Source organism: Mytilus edulis, chromosome 2 (genome assembly GCF_963676685.1).
Source record: "Mytilus edulis chromosome 2, xbMytEdul2.2, whole genome shotgun sequence".
Lineage (NCBI taxonomy): Eukaryota > Metazoa > Mollusca > Bivalvia > Mytilida > Mytilidae > Mytilus > Mytilus edulis.
This window is the reverse complement of record NC_092345.1, coordinates 57,112,090-57,136,985: the sequence shown is the minus strand read 5'-3', so window position 1 is coordinate 57,136,985 and position 24,896 is coordinate 57,112,090. Positions and strand designations below refer to the sequence as shown.

The window sequence follows — 24,896 nt, the reverse complement described above, 5'->3', positions numbered from 1 at the left end:
CAAAGTGGTCTATAGGGTAGAAAAATCAAAACTTTGAACAGATTCAAAATCACCAATATATGCATGCAATTTATCAAGTACTTCCAACGAGTTTTTGACACTCCAAAAGTAATTAATTCCACTATTTTCAAAGGCCTTATTTGAACAATTTATTATCAGGTTTTTTATTGTACCAAGTGTACTAGTAAGTAAAACAGACAATTTAGTAGTTGAACAATGGCTGGAAGATGAAATAAATCTATATTTGTAAGGTTTTTTGTGCAGCTTCGGAAGCCAGTACATAGTTGGGACTTTCATTGTGTTTGGTTCTGCTTGTAAAGAAGTAGCTAAAAGTTTATGTTTGTTACAGATGTCGTTTTCTGAAAATGAAGTCAGTTGGAATGTTGGTGAATTCGTGATTTCCTTTTGCAGAACCTCTATATAAAATTTACGTCAAACAATAATGATATTATTAGCAGTTTTATCAGCCGGGACAAAAACAAATTCCTTGGCTAGTTCTGTTAGTTTATTTTTGATACGCGAAATAGGGTTTTTATAGTTTTTGTTGAGGGTAAAATGTTCTTTAAAATGTTGTATTCGAATATCAACTATCTTCATTACTGAATTAAAAAAAGAGTCCAAAGATTTTTTGTCAGCTTTTTCCCGTTTTACCCATTTCAAACAGTAGGCGCGGAGTGAGTCGTTGATGATATTACGACACTCATTCCAGTTAACAGTTGACGGGGGACGATATTTAGGTCCTTTACTGAGGAATGATTTTAACTCTCGGTCGCGAACGATGTTAAGGTCTCCTGTTATAACATGGGAAATTGGTCCATAGGTGTATTCTGAATTACTGCAAGAAGCTTGTTTATGATCATAACATAGTATACAGAAGTAATTTTTGTTAACAAATAAATCCATTTTTTGTGTATTTTACTTTTAAATGGACTTTGATTTTCTCTAAGGAAACAATGCATTCACTCTGTGGTTAAAGTTTTTAAAATTTTAATAACTTTCTTATACTATTTTGGATTTGTACCTAACTTGGACAGAAGCTTGTTTATGATCAAAAGCAAGTATCTAAAAGAAAACTTTGTTAAAATTTTGTACCTGTGTATCTGTATTTTACTTATAAATGGACTTAAGTATTACTTCCAGTTAACATTACAGACAGTCTGCAGTTAGCTTTGGACAGAAGCTTCTTACAATCAAAAGTTTTTGTCAAGAGGAATATTTTTATTGATTTCATTCCTCATTTTTGTTGAGCCTGTGATTAACAGCATAAGTAGGCGAGACACTGGGTTCCGTGGAACCCTTAAGAATTTGTTTCATTTCAACTAATCTAGATATGACATTGTTAATATCTTAAATTTTTAAACAGTTCACATTACTGACATTGATTTTGCACAGAAAGTATTGATTAGTTTTTCTATAACCAGTGGCCCCAGTCCTTTTTTTCTGTACCCTTTCCCCTTTTAGTCCTATCAGTTATTTTTGTGTATTCCTCAAGTGGTAAAACTGTACCAAACTTACCTTGGATGTTTCTTATAGATTTTGTTTGTGTTGTTGGATTACTGCTGGAATTTCTTTAACAATCAACATAATAAATTCCTTAGTTTTGCATTTCAGTGCCCTTTCCAAATTTGTTATGTACATGATCTATAGTTAGTGTTATTTTTTAGATAAGCATCTTAGTCGTTCTAATTCATGTCTTGAATACTGTTAATTCATGTATTTAAAAATGTTATTGTTAATATTTAATTGACAATGTTCCTAAATGAAAGAAAGCCGACATTTCCTTCTTTAACAGTCCCAACAGGTTGTGCCTTTTGTTTGAAATCATATAAAAAACTTTCCATAAAAAAACAGAGTAACATACTTAATGTATTTTCCCATAAAAACTGATGATATAAAAAAAATTCCAAACAAACAAAAAAGAAAAATCGATTTACAACAAGATTACATTTCTTAAGATCAAAGCAGTTCCTTAAGTTCAAAATGGTATGATCTTTGTACAACTAAAATCAATAACATTAAAGATAGCTTTAGCTTTAATCTAATACCTATTTGACTTAAAAATGTCATTTTCTGCCTTCAGAAGACTACATATATCAACCATTTTATCTTGTTCAAAAACAAACTGTCCAAAGGTTCTGAAAAATAAATATACAATATTTATATTGATGAGATAATTAATCAGTCCAAACTATAATCATATCAAAGGATTTTTTTTATATGCGTCTACTCTTGCTATTTTGAGATCATTAATGGAAATTATGAAACAGAATGTATGTGTCCCACTGATCCAAAAAGAACTTGCATGTTATAACTCATCTTTGTTTAAAAGTATATGAACAAAGAGGAAGCCATTCTGCTCAATTAATACGGGAGAAATGTGTGATGAGATTTTTTTCAATTCGATATATGAAAATATTTTTAAGTATTGGCAAAAAGGAGGCAGCTATCTGACAAATCAGAAAATGCCTCTCACACTATAATTCCTTACTGTCAAGCTTCTGACCCAATATAAAGTCATACTACTTGTGATGAAAATATTTGTTGGAAAACAACACACAAAAAAGGTGAATGTGATATAGCCCAGATTTTCAAGGTGTATTAGGTATATTATCTAAAGTGTAAGGTATTGACTCATTCTCCATAGATGTAGTCCTAAGTTATTCAAAAAAGAATTTTTAGCAATTTTGACTTACTTTTTATTCATTTCCTCACTTCCATTTTTGATCAAATCTTTTTTGACTTTAACCCAAACTTTAACTGCCTGTGTCACATGACTTGGATGAACCAATACACAGGAAACAATGGAGTCTATAGCAGCATTAGTATCACCACATTCCAAATAGATCTCTGCTAAACTTATATACTTCCTACCCAAACAAACCTAAAGAATAAGTGCACCGATATGTGTAAGCAGAATTTTATTATTCGAAACATGCTTACAATTTCTAATTAGTGAAATAATCATTATATTTTTCCAAAACAAAAATTACACATATTTCATACTCGTGTATTGCATTTCAAAATTCTATTATTTTGGACAATGCCTTTTCACAGTATAATCTTCAATAGTACAGAAACACTATGTGTTTATATGCCGAGTTGCAATCTTCATGGATTAATAGCAAAAGCAGATTTTATTTTGGTTTGATTCCAATCATGCCTGTCAAGTCTGCCAAAAATTAATTGTTTTTTTTTTTATACTAAAAAGGTAACAGTATTCAAATCAGTTTCTGACTGATTGCTACACAAAAATCTTTGTAAGAAATATATTGAATACCTCATCCATTCTGGTTTGTTTCAGACTGTTGTCAGAATTCACATACAGGTTAAGTTGAAGACAAGCTATTTTATAAAATACTATTGCCATTTGAAACAAGTTCTTCTCAAAACACATTTGAGCCAGCTTGGACACTAAATAACCTATAAAGAACACACAAATAAATATATAACTATTCAAGATAAAAGAACTTCTATGTACATTTTTATGGGTGGGGATAATTTTCTACCCATGGGAAATAAATTTATCAATTGAAATTAATAATTTTCATGCATGTAAGTTTAAATAAAAGTAACTAAGCATACTTAATGACATCAACAATTTTTTATGCCTTGACAACTTTTGTAACACACAAGATAATAAACAAAACATCTGAGACAAAAAACAAAATAATAACTTAACAGGACAGTTTACTCAATTTGTGTTTCATGATACTTTTATTAATCATGTTAATAGGATAAACATTTTAAAATGTTGAATAAAATATTTTCAGGTACATGTACTTTCAAGTTTTTACAAACCACAATAATGTCTGTCATGATCTTTTCCTTTAGATTCAGGATCTTGTAGTAATGCACTATATGACTGTGTGATGTCTTCGCATACATCTATTAATCTACTGAACTCTTCTTTGTCTGAAATAAAAAGCAAATCTGATTTTATTATGCACTGTAAATTAATTTTAATAAGAATATGTGACATTTTGTGTACAGGGAACACTTAAATAGTTCAAAGTCCAAAGGCATAACGAGATGAGTTTTATATTTTTGGTAGATTTCATGCATATTCTAAATCACAAAATATAAAACCAGCTGGTTTACAGGAATAAACATCCACTTTAATAATTGCAGTATGACATATCTAAAAAAGTGTTGAATGCCCATGAGTTTAATCAAATTTCTATGAAATCCAAGAATCCAGTATATGTGAGTGTCTATTACCTGAACAGCTTTTTATGTAATTAAACAAAATTTTCATCTGAGTCTGGACTAGATCTATAATAATTTTAGCTTGTTTCTCTTGTGCTGGTTTCCATTTCAGTAACACCTGATTGATCTTTGACAAGGTCTTTAGCACTGACAAAAGTGTGTCTGTCTGGAGGTCAGTTTTCTCCACAAATCTTATAACTATAAGTAAGATATCTGTTACTATGTTAAGTCTGTCATGAGATATAGACTCCACAATTTCGTGAAGAGATTCAGCTATTTGTTCTGGCTCTTTTCCAAACTGTGCAGAATTTTCTTTTGAATTTTCTTTATTATTGCTGTACATCCAAACAAAGATTTGGTTTCCATAGTAATACAAAATCCTATATAAATTATGAATTTCAGTATCTTTCTGATATACTACACTCCAAAGGCTAATGTCAGTCATAGTGTATTTAATTGCTTTTTTAATGTCATATTGAGTCCCAAGCTTCAATAGGAACTGGTGTAATAAGAGGGGAGATAACTCCTCTCCATCTGATAGTTTGTGGATATGCAGACAGGTCAAAGTGTCTGCCACTAAATCAACAACAGGAAATGAAGTCTCATCCAGTATCTTCTCTTTTTGTAAAATAGTTTTCTCATATCTGGTAAATAAAAATAATAAAAATTAATAATATATCCAATGTTTAACATAAAAAATAGTTTCTAAATACAAATGGAAGCAAATACCATAATTTTTTGCTTTCAATGTTTCAGTCATTCATATCAATAATAAAAAAAGTGAGCTGTTTTACAACAGTCTAGTGTTATAACTATCATTCAAAATGAATCTTCAATTTATATGTTTTTAAAAATGAATTGCAACAAATGACTTAAAACAAAGTCTAAGGGAAAATGCAGATACAGGCTTCATCCTGCAGGTCCTTGATATTTTAGTCTGAACTTCTGGGGAAATTATTCTAGGAAAAAAGACCAATACTGTGTCAGGACCTGCTTCACTGTAAGAAGATTGAGGCTACATGTTTACTAAAGCATAACTGAGCATTCCCTTCCATAGAAGCCAAGAAACTTCAGGACACAATTTTTATATAATTCCGTTTTTAATGGAAATTCATAAAGCAAAATGAACATAGCATTCAGTACATGTACATCCTATTGAAAAACCCACAAAAGAACATCCAATGGCTAATATCAAAGGAAAAAAACACATAAACATGTATTTTGACAGACAAATCTACATCATTTAAAAGAAATGTCAGTATTGAGATTTGTCAAAAAGAATAGATACCTTGTAAGAGCAAGAACAAGTTTCTCTGTCACACTATTGGCTGTTCCTGGTTTAAGCAGTAGAATTTTGAGTATTAGATGTCTAAGCTGTAAGATTTCCCAATCATGTCCTTCAATCTCTTGCTCCTGTTTAATGGCCAGGTTCCACAGACGACTATATGTATTGCTGACAATTGTACTAGCCATGTCATTCTTGCAGTCATAAACAAGTACCAGCTCATCATACAGGTAGTTACAAAGGGAGATAATATACTGCTGAAATCCCTAGGAATATAAAGATATCAATAAATAATTTGACTAAGAAGGAAAAGATACAATGCAATTTTGCAAATATAGGAAGTTTTTTTTAAAGCATTATCTTAAGTGATGAGAATGTGTGAAGACACAGAAAATCATTAAAATTAATAATAAAAAGCTGCAAACAAACAAAAAAACATTAAACAGACAAAAAAGCATAATTCTACATACATTCAACTACATTCCTATACAAGACATTGTATTTCTTTTTCATATTACTTTGTAAGAGAGAGTCAGGATGTCTGTAAATTACACAATTTGGTTATTATATCCTTAGTAGAGAAAGAGTGCACATAAATGTTAATGAGCATTTCTGGAGCTGTAAAAGCTCTTAAGAATATTCTCCTAAACTGAATTTTCATGTTTTAAAGCATGGTTGGAGTGACTGTTTATATTATAGTTATTTGCAAATTAGAACAGGGTGTTATGGCAGAAGGGCAAAGTATATTATATATTTTGGGCTAACAAGACAACTGTTCTATGGTCGGGTTGTTGTCTCTTTGACACATTACCCATTTTCATTCTCAATTTTATTTTTGTAATTACTTACTTTAACTGGAATTTTTGTCAGGATATGATACAGAAGTTTTGGTATGGCAAGGGCTTCATTCAGTGCTATCTGGTCCCTGGCTTGTCTATAGAATTTGTAGCATTGCTCAACTGCTTCAAGTAAATCAGTAGAAACTTTGGCTGTTGACATAATAGAAAAACTGCCATGGAGGAAGTGCACTGCAAATATCCCATGCTGCTGAATGTCTTCAATTTTACCATTTAAAGCAGGAGACAAAAATTCCTACAATAAATCATAGCATTATCATGTGAATATATGGTTAATAAAAAATTCAAAATATCATTCTAAAAAACTTAATATTATTGATGACAACAAACAAGGTATGTTTAATATTCAAAGCGACAATTCATTGAAACAATTAAGATTTCATACTCCACTGTGTTAGATTTATATTTTGTGAAATTGAAAATTGATTAATTTAAGTCAGCAATCTTGATAAATTTTTAGTTAGCAAGTAAAGAGTATTTTTTTCTTATTGAGCAAACCTTTAAACGAATCTGAGCATTTCTTATCACGATCTTTGAAAAGCAATTGCCATATGATATTCTGCAAGAGACAAAATCTCCTTGCTTTTTAAGTGTTTGAATGAAAAGCTAGAATGTAAATTAATCATTATTGTTGACAACATCTTATCTTACTGTTATTCCTTTAGATGTATATAAGAAATATATACTTATAGACTTATCAATCCTAGAATCTTCAATTTGGACAAAAATATCTTTTGCACTACCCGGGGGGCAATGACCTGGATTATTTTACAGATCATCCAGTGACTTTTGCACTGTTTTCTGAAACATCAAGGAAGCAAAAATGGGATCTTTTCATTTCCTGTGGTTTAGATGATTTTCCCTATTATTTTTATGTACATGTAATACAGTACGATGAGTATCTGTTGTATATATTGTATCACATAATTTATATAAAGTAATGGACTTTTGAGCCTCTTATTTCCAGAAAACCAGTTCAGTGACCTATATTTTTGTACTATTAATTTAAATATAAAATTATCAGAAATATACATTCAACACTTTGCTTGCAGAATAAGTAAATCTGTTAATCAATCTTATTAAACTTTTAAATACATGTGTACCTTAGTTAAATTAGATGGTGTATGTCAATAACATATTTTTAAACAAATTTTAAGATTTATATATTAACATTCACTTACATTCAAATTATCTTCAAGCTTCACGAAGATTTATACTAGAATTGTGTAAACATGCTTTAAAAATTAATTCTCATTTTTCTATGAATCAGTTTATCTTATCAAAATTTAAATTATTCTAATCAAATACTTAGAAATTCACCAAAAATGATATATAACATGTACATGTATCAAGAAGAATAATTTCTTATTTTTCCCTCCTTATATTACTCAATACATTATACAACATCTTCAGTTGATTCTTTCAAGTATATCAGATGATTAATAAAATTGAGAATGGAAATAGGAAAATGAATGTGCTAAAGAAACAACAATCCAACCAAAAAGCAGAAAACATGGCTGTTTAACTTTAGAATGGCCTGGCAGTTGAATGCATGAAGATAAGAACATGTTAATGCGATAAGAAGATCACTGCTTTGTACAGTTGTTATCCTTTTGTTTGATATTTGGGCTTTTGATTTTGCAATTTGATTAGGGACTTTCAGTCTTGAATTTTCCTCTGGATTCAGTATTTTAATGATTTTACTTTGTACTAGACCAGCACACTGATTAGGATTTTTAACCTGCTACATGTATTACACAAGGTAAAATCTGCAATAAGATCAGTCACCTGTCACTCTACCCAGAAACACATCACAGAATCCCTGTCATTGCTCTAACTGCTACATTTTTTAAATGCTGTCTAATGATTGAAACATTACCCATTTAAGTAATTGTTGAGTGCCTAATGTTGGACCATTGAATATTCATTAAGAATAGCTTTTAGTTAACTTAGATAATATGGTCATGTTTACAACTTAATTGTTAACAAAGCTTTGAATTGTTCATATACATTAACCATGTTAACATGCTTAAGGAATAGATTAATCTAGCTGTATTTTTCAGATTTTTTTTTTTTTTTACTTTAAAGTTCATGTATTAATCTAAAAATTGTGTAACAATCCTATACATGAGGGTAGTAATTGGGGTACCTTCATGAAGAATAATGGTAAAAATTCATGCCAAATTATGTTAATTTTTAGTTCTGCCTACTTTTATGAAAACATATTAATATTACAGTAATTAAAGTTTAATATACTGATTCAGATATTTTATGGTATAAATTCTCAAAATTTATGAAAATACATGGTATTATACTTCCAAACGACAACAATTGTTCAAATATGGTTGAAACAATTTACATCAACAGAGTTTAACTCAAATAAATGCTCTATCATAATATAAACATCCATTAATCATCACATGGAATTGAGCTTTCTTTCAATCCTTTTCAGAGCACAAAATAGTGGTGTACATAAAGATCAGTTAGAAGTGATAAGTACAGTTGAGATATAGATGTACTTAGGAATACGTTGATGTTATTAATAATATACGTAATATACAGACAATTGCTGTATCAGAGTGGTAGCTGATGTTCCGAATGAAGAGACATGCAGATATTTAATAGTGTCAGACCACAGATTTACTAATTTCATAAAGTGAATCAGTGTCATTTTAGATTTTAGACTCTTTTTAACGAAGTATCAAAGTGAATAACTTTTAATATCGTCCGTGTAATATAAGCCCATCGTCTTTTAATATATGCAATTGTGTTTTATACTGTGAAATAACAAAGTGATTTTAGCTACATAAGTCCGTGTAATATAAGCCCACTGTAAATAATCAAGAAATTGATGTGCTCCTAACCACAGGAGGAAGTTACTGAAAGAAGAAGGTAAGAATTTAAAGTTAATGACTTCTTTTTTAGCATTAATTGTTTATAATAATAATTCTCCCTGATTGTTGTAATAATCATAATTGTCTTTAATGGATTAATAATAAAAACAACATTTTTTTTGTTATTCTACTTAATTATTTGGTTGCATCAATACAAATATTTTGCGATTTTTTTCAACATGTTCAAATAATCAGCATTAATGAACTAGACAATGCAAAATAAATAAAATCAGGGTGAACAATGTATTAGGGTGACCAGACCTGAATTCTTTTATGGCATGTCTTTGTTGTAGGCTTTATTATATACTATAATGAGGGGGAAGGACCTTTATAGGTACTATGGGATCAGGTTTTTTTAAGCTCAGGATAGATCTTTTCGCAGTTTCAGGATCCAGAAATTCTTTTTTCAAATTCCGAGATGTCAAGATTTATCAGACCTCAGGATTTCATGTTTTTAAGCCCGGGATTTCGGGACCAGGACCCCTTCTCTATAATATTATGGTAGTTTTTTTTTGCAGCTATATATATATTTATATCCAAATTTTGACCATTGGATGCTGCTTGCAGTGTTTATAGTTCAATCGCATCTGGAAAGTTTGATCGTCCAATTAATGAATAATACATTTTATTGACATCGTTTAAAGCAAGGCCGTTGGCACAGATGATTTTATTATTGACAACAGGTTATAGTTCGATCAAAAAAACATTTTGAAACTAAAATGGAACGTGTCTTACAATGACATCTTTATCAATACTGTCGACGTTTCCAGATTTTAACTTTTCTAAAATAGTAGCTTGTCTATTCGTTGATTGCTGAGGCATTTTTTTATGCAATAAAGCTCAATATTTGCAAATGTAAACAACATTTCAGTCTGAGAGGAGATTTTCCATTTCAAAATGGCCGCGTAAATAAGATTGGTTTGGAATAAAAGAAAGATTTAACTAAATATTATTGACAATTTCGTCCCTATGTTAGTTCGGTCCCAACTATGTTAACGTGTATATGTAACGGTTTATTTCTTCCTCTGTGATATTTTATCCTGGGGATAATTTGTCACAATAATTTTTTTCCAGGCATTTCACCCGAATATAATTTTGCTTTACATATACGGTGTTTCATGTCGAACATTTAAACGATTTGACACATATTACTTTTTTAAATATCTGATTTGATGTGTAAAATCATATGAAGGCCAACCCTGACAAGTTCCAGACAATTTACAGGGAAACTGAAAATAAACTGAATATTCCTTTTACATGTTTTAATCTAGATGGCAATATCATACATTGTGAAAAAATTTAATTACTTGGTGTAACACATTCAATTGACTAGTCACTATCAGTTTAAATTTGATGCCCACATTTGTAAATGTATTTTACTAAATTAGGTAGACTTACTATATCATTTATCGTGTAAAATTTAAATTATTGATCATCAGAATTTTTATAGTGAGAGTCTCACTATACAAACCCTTGTTGCCTAGTAGTATGGCACGTTTGAGGTGATTGTAATATTCCCACAAAAGAGAAAATAAAGGCACGTATCTTAAGATCTTTGTATACATGAAGACTATTGTAGTACTTATCAACAACTTTAATTAAATCAAAACTACCAAGTTTAAAAATCAGAAGAATTAGAATAATATCAATCGAGGTGTATAAAATTATTGATAAACAATGTCTTTTATATTTACATGAATTTATTGAAATTAATAACTGTAATGACTCTTTCAGAAATAACAATATGGCAGATGTTACCGGGGTAAAGACACACCCCCATGGTCTACACTCATTGAGATATACAGGAGCCAAACTCTGGAACGAAATGCCGAATAAATTGAGTAAAGAAATGCCTTTTAGTTTGGTTGGTAATTGGTGCCAGTGTCCGTGTCCCCCTGTCGATCTCAGTAAGCTGTAGCTATATATAGTAGATCACTTATTTATCTAGTATACTCTAGCTTTTATATTTTGTTGCATACCTTTTTAATTAATGTGGTGTTTTTTTTTAATGCTAGAGTTAATTTTAGTGCGCCTATATAATGACTATCGCATGAATGTTAGTTTGTCTGCATTTTATGTTTGCTTTATATGCTTTGATTTTGCCTATTAATTGATATAAGTTGCTGTGCTTGATACCAATTATTTATGCATATGATGTGCTTACTGTTTTATGTATCTTGTGTTTATTATATATATGAAGGTCGGATAAAAGCTCTACAGAGCTTTTGTTGTATTGTTACATGTATAACCGACGTTAAATAAATCTGTTATGCTTTTATGCTAAATAGAAAAATATGAAAAGGTGAGGACCCGGGTTCAGTACTTCCATTTCATTCTTTGTAAAAATAGTCATTTCCAAAATCTCTAGACACCCTCGACTTTACAATTCAATTCAATTCTTTATTTACACTCAGAAACAAACTATGTGTTACATGAGGACAAATTACAAATACAATACAATAAATGACAGAAGTGTAATTTCTAAAGATAATAAAACTTGTAAAATACATACATCTTTCTAAATGAAGGTAGATAGTTTCTTGATAAATATAGTTTGATTATACAATAACCGACAGTGACACAATGACAGCATGTTTTGCATTTTCAGTACAGATGGGTATGTTGTATAATATTTCGGTATATATTTCTTCCGAAGTTCAGTAAAAGTACTATTATTAGTCTGTTGTACTCCAATTTTTTTTTAAATATTTACCTATTATGACTGTTTTTTTTTTCTCTTCACATATCGTTGTCAATATAATGGAATTTTATGCGACTTTCGACTCGTACAAGTTAAAAATACCTCCAAACGACAACATTACCCGACAGTAATACAGCTGCATCAACAAAAACATTACAAGTTTTCATGAACAGGTGCCTTAGAAACATCATTGGAATAGAGTGGCCAAACACAATCAGCAACAAAGAGCTATGGAAAAGAACAAGACAAGTTTTGTACTGTGATTTTTGGTGTTTTGTACAGTACGGGGGTACTTGTAGATCTTTCTTACTTATTCTTAAACCGAACAACAGAAACGACTTTATGTCTTTGGTTGCTGGCTGAAATGTATAAGTAAAACTTTTATAAGTTCAAATACTTTATTCTGGATGCGCACATAAAATCAGTCATACAATGCAGTTATAAATTCAAATAATTAATGACATACATTTCAAAGTCAATACTAGTAAAATAAAATACTTAAATCTTGAACACATACATGTACTTTGGTGTGATAACATTTATCCCCAATACTGACTAAATAATATAACTAAATATCTTTTCAAAATAAACATTAAAATAAACATTTAGTTCTTTAAATCAAAGTCTTAATTGGCGTTCTCTAAATATAAATAGTTTGATATTCCAATATCATTAAAATGTTCATAGGTCTTTATCTATCTAATATATATAAAACAGTATAACTATTTAAACAGGGAACCAGTTCATTTAACAAGTAAAAGAAGTTTACTTCATATAAAAAGCTATTTAATATTTCTTAAATAAAACCTGTAATTTATATTTAAAATATGACTAAAGCTTTAACAATATAATGTTAATTAAATATTGCATTTGTTACAAAACAATTAAAGTAAATAACTGCTCCCTATTTCACCTGCAATAACTGGTCCCTTTTTGTATTTTCTTGTTAAAGTGTGACGCACAGAAATGATATAATAAAAGTATTTTAAACTTGTATTTTATAATAATTACGAACAAAATTAAACAATAGAAATGCTTGCACACACACATACTATTTACATAATGTTTCCTAAATCTATTTTTAGCTTTTATCAGTTTACAAGGCAAATCCTTTTTACAGTATCAATGATTAAAAAACCTTCTTGAGATATGTTCTTAATAATGCGTTTTTTGTCGAAGTAAGCTTTAAGCATAGGACAATATTTCTTACCATAGTTTTGAGCATTAAATGCCAGAAATACATTTTGGATAAGAGCGTTGTCTTTCAACACACAAATACAGAATTATCTCCCTTTAGTTTCTTAATAAAATAATGCACAACCTACAACACTTGTTAACGTACCGATAAGATTGTAAAATAAGTAAAGAAAACATTTCTTCATTTAAACATGTGTATTAACAATAAGTAATAATAATATCATATCAAAATAGAATAAAAATCATATTAAAAATAAAATAAAAATCATATTAAAATAAATAAACACTAACCTGAAATGTATAAGTAAAACTTTTATAAGTTCAAATACTTTATTCTGGATGCGCACATAAAATCAGTGCGGCATCCAGGGACGCATTGCTTTTTATACCAGATTAAGAATTATGAACCTTTGACCAATGAAATAAAAGAATCTAAATAGTTTCCAAGACAAAGTATATTTTTATCGCGTCAGTAAATAATTTAAACTCTCTATCCCCTAAAGGTATGGCCTGAGCTTATGGTTATGTAACACAATGGGCCTTAATTGTCTGTTTCCTTATTATCAGGTCTTACAAAAAATGAAGGAGATAAATTGATTTACTAATCCCTTTTGTTCTTCTTGACCAAAAGCTTTTCACACTTAGTTACAAACAAGAATTGAGCTATTTAAAATGACATATAAAATTTTGAATATTAATAAAAAAAGAAATAAAATATTTTCATTTATCAAATTATATAAAGATTTAAATTTCAAAGCTAAATTATGAGAAACAATTTCTTGCTGAAATTGTTATTTACTAAATTATAAACTAAAAACTTTATTTACAAAATGTACAAATTCACACTATGACAATTCTCCCTTGCTACCTTTGCTTTGGACCCCAAAGCTAAATTATGAAAGAAAGGTGTTAAAGTTAAAGTTCTACTAAGATGGTATGGGTAAAAGACTGTGACAATGTCGCGCGACTTATAGATGTTATTTAACCCGAAATAGTACCTTACTGATATATAACAGTCTTCCTAACATGATTTATCTTTCCTTTCATTTTCCTAAAAACATACTACAAAAATATGAAAATTAACATTCAATAAAACATATATATATACATAATGAAACTTGACATTTTATGGTATAAGCAATTGTAATGTACTGTGGATCAAGGTATTCAAATACTAAAAGGTTTTTATCATTATGCAATCACTGAAAATGTTTTTTACATTTACAATTGTGGATACAAAGTGTTGATTTTGTTATCCTCTTTTATTTGATCTTGACCAGGTAACACTGTACAATATCCATTGTGAACAATCATAACATATGCACAAAATGGTTGACGTAATATTTTACGTAATTTATACCATGTTTGAAAATTTAGACGAATGCTTGTTGGAACTGATATTGACTGAGAGGTTAATTTGTTTGTAACATTAAAATCTGTCCAAGTTGCAAAAAGTTTACAAGATGGAAAAGTGGAAATACTGACACGGTTTATAATAGGAGTATCAATATTCCAATAAGATGGACACAGAGATAATGAGAGTATATTTACAATGACACATTGACCTCCACAAGTTATTTCAACAGCTAAACTTGTTCCAGACTTTTGTTTGTTGCTTTTATATATACACACAATTATAATAATGAGAATGAATAAAACAATTATGCTTAGTAAAACAGAAGCATGTACCCATGAAAATTCATTTGTTATATAAGACATGAAATCTGTAGTATTTTCACTATTTGTCTTAGTTACTTTTTCATTATAAATGAATGACGGTACAGTTTGAGATTTTACATTTGAGACTTGTTTTAAAATAAGCATTGCAATGGCCATTTTGCGAACCTTGAAAAATAAATAGATGCATACTATGAATGATAAACATCCAATTGTAAGAGCAACAAAAATTAAAATTGCGTTAAGATCTGGCCACTCACTATTGAGGCTGATGTCACCTGTTATCAATGGTTCTGTCAAGGTTTTAAAAATTTGTTCATCTTTTTTAGCTGCTTGAGCCATTTTTCTGAGACTGAGATGATCTTGTTGGTCTGCGACCAGTATGTTTGACATGTTGTGTGAATAAATTTTAAAATTAGGTACTTTTAGTGCAACTTGTGATGGAAATGTTGTGTCACCTAATATGTTGTTTAGTTTAGTTTGGTCAAAGAACTCTGTAAGTAATGCTAAATTTACTGGGTGTAAAACTGAAAGTGCAGAACTTGTATTTGTGTCTAACTGTGTATTTTCATCATAACAATTGATTAGCTTAGGTGCAAAGTAAAGTTTGTGTGATGATATGGAGCATCTACAAGGTACATGCACAATGCAAAGAGGACAAGGAGGGATGACGTGACTGTTATCAGGACATTTAAGTGTTAAGTCATTGTTACTTTTGTAAACTAGGACAGAGGTTGGTGTTAATTCTATAACCTTGTGAACTATGTGATCAAGCAAAAATCTGAAGTTGCACAACTGTTTTACCATTGTTATATTATTAGAGAACAAAGCTACAATGCAACTGGGTCGGTTAATTGGTGTAAGTTGTAAATTAGTATAACAAAATACTGTCATGCCATGCTTACAGTTAGCTAGGTCATCAGTGGACAGTGCAGTATAAAAATCATTGTTATTTGTGATTGCAAAATAATTAGGTAATGACATAAGTTTAGTAGCGTGCGAGGAAGTGCTATTAACTGGGACTGGTAAAGAATAAACTTTGAACAAGTTTAAGGGTTTAGCATGTGCAGAAATAGGAAATTTAACAGTTATATACATTCGGGAGTGGTTACGTGCATAAACAAAATTAGAATGAGTATAATAATAAGAAGGATCAAAATGAGTTAGGTGAAATCCAGGATATGATTCCGACATGATTCGCTGGATTTTATGCATAGAGTGTGCTAATATGTGCTTTGGTAATAAAAAAGGTGAGATTCTACCTTCAGCTAAGCTTTGAATACTTGATTGTAGCTGATTTAGGTTTTCTCTCAGAATGTTAGCATTATTTACTAAGGTTATTAATATTTTTGATATATTAGTCATGGAATGCTGAAAAGAAGTCAATGAGTTATAAAATTTGTATGTGATTTGTTTTATTTGTGCTGCATTTGTTTTCACACCGTTCATTAGATTATTTGTTCTGTTGTCTATTAAGGTCATGAACGATGAGAAATGTGAACCATGCTGTTGAAGTACATTGGCCATAACACGAGATCTTTTGTTTAGTTCATTTATGTGTCTGGCTAACAGGTGAACATCACTCATTGTGGCCAAACCAAAAATACCTTTGGCCATAGAGCCAATGAAAGGAAGAAGTGATCTTCCATCTCTTTTGTTAAAAAAATATTCAGTTTGTGGTACCAATGTATGAATAGCTTTGATAGTTTCAAATAATTGTGATTCAGTCGAATCATGTAATGAGTGGATAAAATTTACCATACTATTAATATTACTACAATCATTACTATTGTCAATACAAAATGACATTCTTGGTAATTTCACATTTTGTGGTAATTCTACTTCAAATGTATGCAACCACTCTTCTGATGACATATACAGGAATGATTCTTGTTTAAATACTACTCCATAATTAATTCTTTGTATAACATTCATCTTTTCTTCATTTGTCTTTGCTGTTACAGGTTTGATCACTAGACATGTTATAAGGACCATGATTGCCAAAGTTACAGTTTGATGAATGTTCCCAAATTTACCTACAAAGAGACAAAGGAAAAAAAAAATTTAATGTGATGAAAGTCGGGATGAATACACACCAGCTGTAATGTGTACTCTAGCACTATTTTCATACAGAACCCTGTATTTTGTTGACCACATCACATTGACCTTAAGCAAATTTTTGATAATTAAAAAAAAAGTTCCGAAATATAATGAATAAAAGGCGCCTGGATCATTCAACAAGACTTTAACAATGACATTTCATTTAACTATTAGTTTGGGTCAACATGTCTAGTACACGAATCAAACAAGTAATCTATATATCACTTTTTAAAATTAAATCATTTTTTTTTATACTAGTATCTTTTATCTATCATTTAGCATTCGGACATATCGAATGTATATATTCTATAATTATTTTTTTTATATATTTCTCTTTATATCTTTATAAAAATAAATTTCATATTCCTGTATACTCATACATAAAATTTTTTTTTTTTTTTTTTAATGCCTTTTCCTTTTGAAGAGTGTACGTTTTTTACTTCCATGTTTTGTAAATTTTGAATCAATATATGCAAGAGTATCATTATCAAAGCTTTCATTTGGTTCCCACGTTCTTGTTCCATCATGCCACTCAATACGTATTAATCTTTTTCCATTTCTAAATTTACCCTTAATTGCATCTTTAAAATCATATTTTTTATTTTTATCAATTTCTCTTGTTTGTTGAGACTGGGGGTTTGGTTCTGGCACATTTGCTTGTGGGTTTGGGGTTTTATCTTGAATGGGGGTTTGTTCTGGTTGGGTTTGAGCATCAACATTCATATTTGGGTCATCATTTGCTTGTGAATTTTCAGCATCATCATCTATTTCTCCTTCTGATGAGACTTCATCACCATCATCAATTTCCTCCTGAGCTCTAAGAACTGCAGGATTATTATAATGCTTCAAATGACAGGCATTTATCATAGACTTGTGAGGCTTATTATTTCTTGTGTCTATCAATTTGTAAGTATAATTTTGACCAACGTACTGAATGCGGTAAGGACCTTCAAATTTGTCATACAATTTTCGAGACACACCAACAGGGACTTTATTGATGGCTTTGAGTACCAAATCACCAGCTTCAAAATCTGGTATTTTTGCTTTTTGATCATGTCTCTCTTTGTCATATGCTTTATGACGTTTGTCATTTTCTTTTGCAATTTCATGGACAATTTCAAGGTTTGACTGAATTTCTTTTATATGATCTTTAGTTGCTTGACTTAAATTTTCTTTTGGAATTAAAGCAATATCAAAAGGAAGTTTCATTTCTTGACCAAAGACCATATAATAAGGTGAAAATTCAGTTGTATTTGATGCCGGAGATTTTCTAATTGCCATCATGACACTTTGCAAATGAATGGGCCATAGATTTTGATCCTTACCACAATAAGTACGAATTGTTTGCGCTATAGTAGAGTTTTGGCGCTCGACCAAACCATTTGTTTGTGGGTGATATGATGACGTATGGTGTTGAGTAATTTGAAAAATTTCACAAAGTCCATTAACAATATGGGACATAAAAGATCGACCTCTATCCGAAAATAAAATTCTTGGTGCACCATAGCGACAAATGATTTGGTCATAAATAACTCTAGCTATCTCTTTTGCTCCCTGAGTTCTCAGAGGAAAGGTTTCAGTCCAGCGACTAAATGCATCAATGAGCAGCAACACATAGGAATAACCATCAGGACTTTTTGTGAGGGGTCCTAAAATGTCAATTTGCCATCTTTCAAATCTTTTGACAGGGGGCATTGTACCTAAAGGTGGGTTAAATTTGTTATAATTGCGCTTTGCCATTTGGCAGCGATTGCAAGTTTTCACATACGTTTCTACATCAGCATATATGGTTGGCCACCAATATTTCAAACGTATTGATTCATGCACCTTATCTACGCCTAAATGACCGCCTCCTGCAAGAGAATCATGATAAGAGCGCAGAACATCATTGCGCAAAACCTTAGGTATACAAAGCTGTTTTGTATACTTTTGGTTTTCATCAAGTTTCTTAGATCTGCGCTGATCAAAATGAAACAAAATACCACTTAATATTTGGTAGCGCTCAGATTCAAAAACTGCTTTTCTTGCCATTTTGTCCTCATCGGGCAAATCATCAGTTAAGAGGTATTCTAAAATTGGTTTAAAATCTGGACAATCTTTTTGCATCTGAAATAAATGTTCTTTATCATTGACTGCTTCGTCAATATCTTCTTCAGTTACAGGTGCAACAAAAGCTACTGGATCATCTGGATAAATGAATTCAACATAAATTCTTTCATCTGAGTAACTTGGCAATTGTTTGAAACAATTCTCTATTTCTGAAACAGAAGAAATTTTAGTATTGTGGTTATCACTGGTTTCTATGTCTACCTCATGTGATCTTGGACCTTCTGTTTTCTTCTCATTTGACAGTTGTTGATCCTCTGAAATAAAGAATATATCTTCCTCCATTTGTCCAGAATCTGTAAGGGAAGAATCTTTTTCATTAGTATTAATGTATTCGCGCCTGCTGAGAGCGTCGGCTACTGAATTTGTCTTGCCTTCTTTGTAAATTACATCAAATTTATATGGTTGCAATGCTAATGCCCATCTGCCAATACGCGCGCTAGGATTTTTAACATTGTTTAACCAACATAATGCTTTATGATCAGTTTGAACAGTAAATCTTGCACTTGATAGATATGGGTGGTATGCTTGTACACCACAAATAATTGCTAGACACTCTTTTTCTGTGGTTGTCCAGTTGCGCTCACAAGTTTTTAAAGACCTGCCCCCATATGCAATAGGATGCTCATTTCCCTCACAATCTTTTTGACTTAAAACATAGCCAATGGCTGTGTCAGAAGCATCACAAGTTAAGGTAAAAGGTTCAGTACTTTTAGGGAAAGCTAAAATTGGAGCTTCTAAGAGTTTTTGTTTTAAGTTTTCAAAGGATCTTTGACATTCTTCTGTCCAGACAAACTTTTTATTTTCTTTAGTCAATAGAGCATTCAAAGGTGTGGCAATTCTAGAGAAGTTGGGAACAAACTTGCGATAATAATTTGCCATACCAAGAAAACTTTTTACATTTGTTTGAGTTTTTGGAATTGGGAATTCACTAACGGCTGTGGTTTTCTCTGGATCTACTTCCACACCATTTTTAGAAATAAAATGACCAAGAAATTTCAATCTTTTCACTGCAAAATGACATTTTTTTGGTTGTAATCTTAAATTGAACTTGTCCAATCTTTCAAAAACTTGTGATAAATGTTCCAAATGTTGGTCAAAATTCTCACTGAAGATCAGTATATCATCTACATATACAAGGACTGATTTCCAATTCATTTCTCTAAGTATTGAAGTCATTAATGTTTGAAATGAGACTGGGGAATTTGCTAAACCATAAGGTAGTCTTTTCCATTCATAAATGCCATTTTGTGTGATAAATGCAGCCTTATGTTTTGTTTCTTGGTCTAATGGAATCTGCCAAAAACTACTTTTAAGGTCGACACAACTAAATACTTTAGATTTCATTTCGCCAATTGTGTCGAACACACTTTCTAGCCTTGGCAAAGGAAAGTTCATAGGAATTGTGATAAGGTTCAGTTTCCTATAGTCAATCGCGAACCTTAGCTCAGATGTGTTTTTCTTAGCTACTAAAATAACTGGTGAATGCCATACTGAATTTGATGGTTCTATTATACCATTCTTTTCCATTTCATCAACTTGTTTGTTTATTTCAGTTTGTTGTTTATGAGAAGTCCTATAAAAGGGTAAACTTACTGGTGATGCGCCTGGAATTGTTTCAATTCTATGAAAGTAGGCATTTGTAACTCCTAATTCACTAAGATCATTTGCAAAAATGTGTTTGTAAGTCTTCAGTAATTTTAGAAGCTTTTGCTTTTGACTTTCATGTAAATCTGAATGTTCAAGATCAAAATCATGACTTAATTTTTCTTTACTTTTACTTTGATGATTTTTTTGATTTGTTGCATTTTGCTTTTCTATTTGATTCAATTCCTTAGGTTCAAATGGTAAAATATCAGCATCATTAACATTATAAACCTGTGCTAATATTTCTCTTCTTTTTAACAAAATGTCTGAGTTTGTTGGGTTTAGAAGTTTTAAGACAGCTTTACCTTTGTGTACAGTCACAACACATTTTGCACCAATCAAGTGTTTGAGTGTTAATGTAGGTCTTGGTTCCAATAAAACTTGATCACCATTTTTGAATTTTGAAACAGATATAGTAATGATTGATTCAGACTTTTTTGGAATGGTAATTGCTTCTGTTGTTCTAGCTAAACCAAATATTTCTTTTATTTGACTCACAAGAGCCTCTTTTCCATCATTTAAATATAATGTTTTGTTGCCACAATCAATTTTACCATTAAAATGATTGATAAAATCAAAGCCTAAAATCAATGAATGATGAACATTTTCAACTACATTCAATGGATATTTAAATATTTTTCCATCAATCATGATGTCTATTTCAATTTTGCCCAAAACATTTAACTTCTGCCCACTTACTCCTTTTATTTTCAAATAGGTTGGCGGTTTAAGCCTGTTTTGAGCATACCCAGTTTTGTCTAAAAGTTCTTTGTTAATTATGCTTATGGAAGCCCCTGTGTCAATTAGCCCATGTGTTTTTCTTTTGTCTATTATGACATCAATTGTATTTTGTTGCAGAGGAGTTGTAAAGCCAACTTCTGCACAATCATTATCTCTGTGCCTATCTATAGTCAAATGCCTATGGATAGGCGCGAATCCCTAAAATACACGAGGTTTATGTTTGTTCCAACAAGCATTATATATGTGACCTGGTAATTTACAGTGATTGCATATCTTAAATTTAGCATAACAAGTTTTAGGTGATCCACAGCACTTACCACATCTATGACATTCTTGATTGTTCATGTTAGGTCTTTGTTGTTGACTTCTCTGTTGTGGGTACTGGTTCTGTTCTTGTTGTTGGTATTGGTTCTGCTGTTGTGGGTACTGGTTCTGCTGTTGTGGGTACTGGTTCTGCTGTCTTTGTTGGTATGGCCTTTGTTGTCGGTATGAATTTTGTTGTGGATAGTTAGATCTCTGTTGTTGGTATGGCCTATGTTGACTATTTTGTTGTCCATTATTTCCCGAAACAGCTGCTATGACTGCATCGTTTTCAAGTCTTATTTGCTCTAACTTTGAATCCAGGTGTTGTGTTATGTAATTCACTGATGCATGGAAATCACTGTCTTGTTCTTTACTTGTCACACGTAGGGTAGTTTCTGCCAAATTTGCTTTTACTCTTAGATCTTCTATATTGATCGGACTTTGGGGCATAACAATCCTAGCGATCGTAGCTTTCAAACCTCTCATGGCTTTTGTCATCAATTGTATTTCTTGTAGGTTTGCGTCTGCACACATCTTCATGACACGGTGAATGTAGTCATCTACACTTTCTGAGTTTCCTTGTTCAACTTGAAGCATTTCAACCGTGAGGGGTGTGGGTTTAAATCTTGTATATAACAGTTCTTGCAATCTATTTAGGGTGACCACTTGTTCATTTAGAGTAAGGAACCATTGTTCTGCTTTGCCAGTTAAAAAGTGCGAGAACGATTGAACGATTGTCTGTTCTGTACAATTCATGATATTCATGTATATCATGAAGGACTTGAACCACTGTACTACTGAACTATTTCCATCAAAAGGCTTAATCGGATGGATATGTGGCTTGTTTTGATGATTAGTCATGTTAGTGTTGAACTGACTTACTGGTATGACTGGTGTTGAATTTGGAATCTGGGAAACTGCTGACATCACTGTAGTTGGTTGTGGTGCTTGTTGTATCACTGTAGTTGGTTGTGGTGTTTGTTGTATCACTGTACTTGTTGATGCAGTTGTAGACGGTAATGGGGGTGCTGGGGGTGGTCCTGATGGCGGCAATATAGATGAAGATGTTGTGTTGGTTGATGTTGAAGCTAAATTTCTATTCGAATTCACTGGTGTACCACCTGCAGGCATGTTGATAGTAGGGCTTGCTGTTGTTGTTGTTCCCCTTGTTTTCATAACCAGTCAATTTCTCTTTCCGGGATTTTTGGATCACTCCACCACTTTTTGTACTGTGATTTTTGGTGTTTTGTACAGTACGGGGGTACTTGTAGATCTTTCTTACTTATTCTTAAACCGAACAACAGAAACGACTTTATGTCTTTGGTTGCTGGCTGAAATGTATAAGTAAAACTTTTATAAGTTCAAATACTTTATTCTGGATGCGCACATAAAATCAGTCATACAATGCAGTTATAAATTCAAATAATTAATGACATACATTTCAAAGTCAATACTAGTAAAATAAAATACTTAAATCTTGAACACATACATGTACTTTGGTGTGATAACATTTATCCCCAATACTGACTAAATAATATAACTAAATATCTTTTCAAAATAAACATTAAAATAAACATTTAGTTCTTTAAATCAAAGTCTTAATTGGCGTTCTCTAAATATAAATAGTTTGATATTCCAATATCATTAAAATGTTCATAGGTCTTTATCTATCTAATATATATAAAACAGTATAACTATTTAAACAGGGAACCAGTTCATTTAACAAGTAAAAGAAGTTTACTTCATATAAAAAGCTATTTAATATTTCTTAAATAAAACCTGTAATTTATATTTAAAATATGACTAAAGCTTTAACAATATAATGTTAATTAAATATTGCATTTGTTACAAAACAATTAAAGTAAATAACTGCTCCCTATTTCACCTGCAATAACTGGTCCCTTTTTGTATTTTCTTGTTAAAGTGTGACGCACAGAAATGATATAATAAAAGTATTTTAAACTTGTATTTTATAATAATTACGAACAAAATTAAACAATAGAAATGCTTGCACACACACATACTATTTACATAATGTTTCCTAAATCTATTTTTAGCTTTTATCAGTTTACAAGGCAAATCCTTTTTACAGTATCAATGATTAAAAAACCTTCTTGAGATATGTTCTTAATAATGCGTTTTTTGTCGAAGTAAGCTTTAAGCATAGGACAATATTTCTTACCATAGTTTTGAGCATTAAATGCCAGAAATACATTTTGGATAAGAGCGTTGTCTTTCAACACACAAATACAGAATTATCTCCCTTTAGTTTCTTAATAAAATAATGCACAACCTACAACACTTGTTAACGTACCGATAAGATTGTAAAATAAGTAAAGAAAACATTTCTTCATTTAAACATGTGTATTAACAATAAGTAATAATAATATCATATCAAAATAGAATAAAAATCATATTAAAAATAAAATAAAAATCATATTAAAATAAATAAACACTAACCTGAAATGTATAAGTAAAACTTTTATAAGTTCAAATACTTTATTCTGGATGCGCACATAAAATCAGTGCGGCATCCAGGGACGCATTGCTTTTTATACCAGATTAAGAATTATGAACCTTTGACCAATGAAATAAAAGAATCTAAATAGTTTCCAAGACAAAGTATATTTTTATCGCGTCAGTAAATAATTTAAACTCTCTATCCCCTAAAGGTATGGCCTGAGCTTATGGTTATGTAACACAATGGGCCTTAATTGTCTGTTTCCTTATTATCAGGTCTTACAAAAAATGAAGGAGATAAATTGATTTACTAATCCCTTTTGTTCTTCTTGACCAAAAGCTTTTCACACTTAGTTACAAACAAGAATTGAGCTATTTAAAAGGTAGGCACTTAAAGTTAACCATCGAGAGACGTTAACTACCGAGAGTCGGTTTTTAGACCCGCCCAGTGCACCTAAGCACGCCTACTTTTGGAGCTCTTTAGTATGAAGATAAGAAAAATATACGAAATTACGGAACTGTGTACCCTGTTTTATCCTTGTTGTTGGTGTTTCTTGCGCATGCGCACAAAGCACGGTGATAGTTACGGTTACTGACTCAGGAACCTTGTATATTATATACCTCGGTTTACAGACGTTTAATAAACTGGTTCCCTGTTGTGTTCACTTATCGATACACTACGATGGAATTACGGACCAGTTTAACATAAACATGGTAAATAG

At 31.0% G+C, this 24,896-nt stretch overlaps 2 protein-coding genes across 3 annotated transcripts in view; both read right to left on the bottom strand.

Moving 5' to 3' along the window:
- The window catches only part of LOC139510293 (uncharacterized), a 28,856-nt gene extending 18,692 nt beyond the window's left edge, over window positions 1–10,164 (bottom strand). The window contains exons 1-8 of the mRNA XM_071296798.1: window positions 9,978–10,164; window positions 6,341–6,583; window positions 5,495–5,757; window positions 4,219–4,850; window positions 3,799–3,912; window positions 3,278–3,420; window positions 2,694–2,881; window positions 2,046–2,135 (exon numbers count right to left, since the gene is read on the bottom strand). Coding sequence (XP_071152899.1) covers window positions 2,046–2,135; window positions 2,694–2,881; window positions 3,278–3,420; window positions 3,799–3,912; window positions 4,219–4,850; window positions 5,495–5,757; window positions 6,341–6,583; window positions 9,978–10,064 — 1,760 coding nt within the window. The 5' untranslated portion in view covers window positions 10,065–10,164. The remainder of the gene's footprint in view (window positions 1–2,045; window positions 2,136–2,693; window positions 2,882–3,277; window positions 3,421–3,798; window positions 3,913–4,218; window positions 4,851–5,494; window positions 5,758–6,340; window positions 6,584–9,977) is intronic.
- A 2,030-nt stretch (window positions 10,165–12,194) lies between these two features.
- LOC139512485 (uncharacterized) lies at window positions 12,195–24,550 on the bottom strand. 2 transcript variants are annotated; one of them, XR_011662270.1, is made up of 4 exons: window positions 23,897–24,550; window positions 21,729–23,045; window positions 13,154–16,853; window positions 12,195–12,302 (listed from the first exon to the last, which is right to left on the bottom strand). XR_011662270.1 is itself a non-coding variant. In XM_071300119.1 (3 exons), the coding sequence occupies exons 2-3, from the start codon at window positions 22,888–22,890 to the stop codon at window positions 14,362–14,364; spliced, it is 3,654 nt and encodes a 1,217-aa protein (XP_071156220.1). In that variant the 5' UTR covers window positions 22,891–23,045; window positions 23,897–24,550; the 3' UTR covers window positions 12,323–14,361. The 2 variants fall into 2 exon arrangements, 1 of the variants encoding a protein (XP_071156220.1); XM_071300119.1 differs by lacking the exon at window positions 12,195–12,302 and having other exon boundaries at window positions 12,323–16,853.
- Between the last annotated feature and the right edge of the window lie 346 nt (window positions 24,551–24,896).

Excerpts from the sequence above, each read along its gene's own strand:
- LOC139512485 (XM_071300119.1), bottom strand. The coding sequence starts at position 22,890 with ATGAAAACAAGGGGAACAACAACAACAGCAAGCCCTACTATCAACATG. Across the intron at positions 16,854-21,728 it reads TCAAGAATGTCATAGATGTG|GTAAATTTGGGAACATTCAT; the intron begins GTAAGTGCTGTG and ends GTCTCTTTGTAG.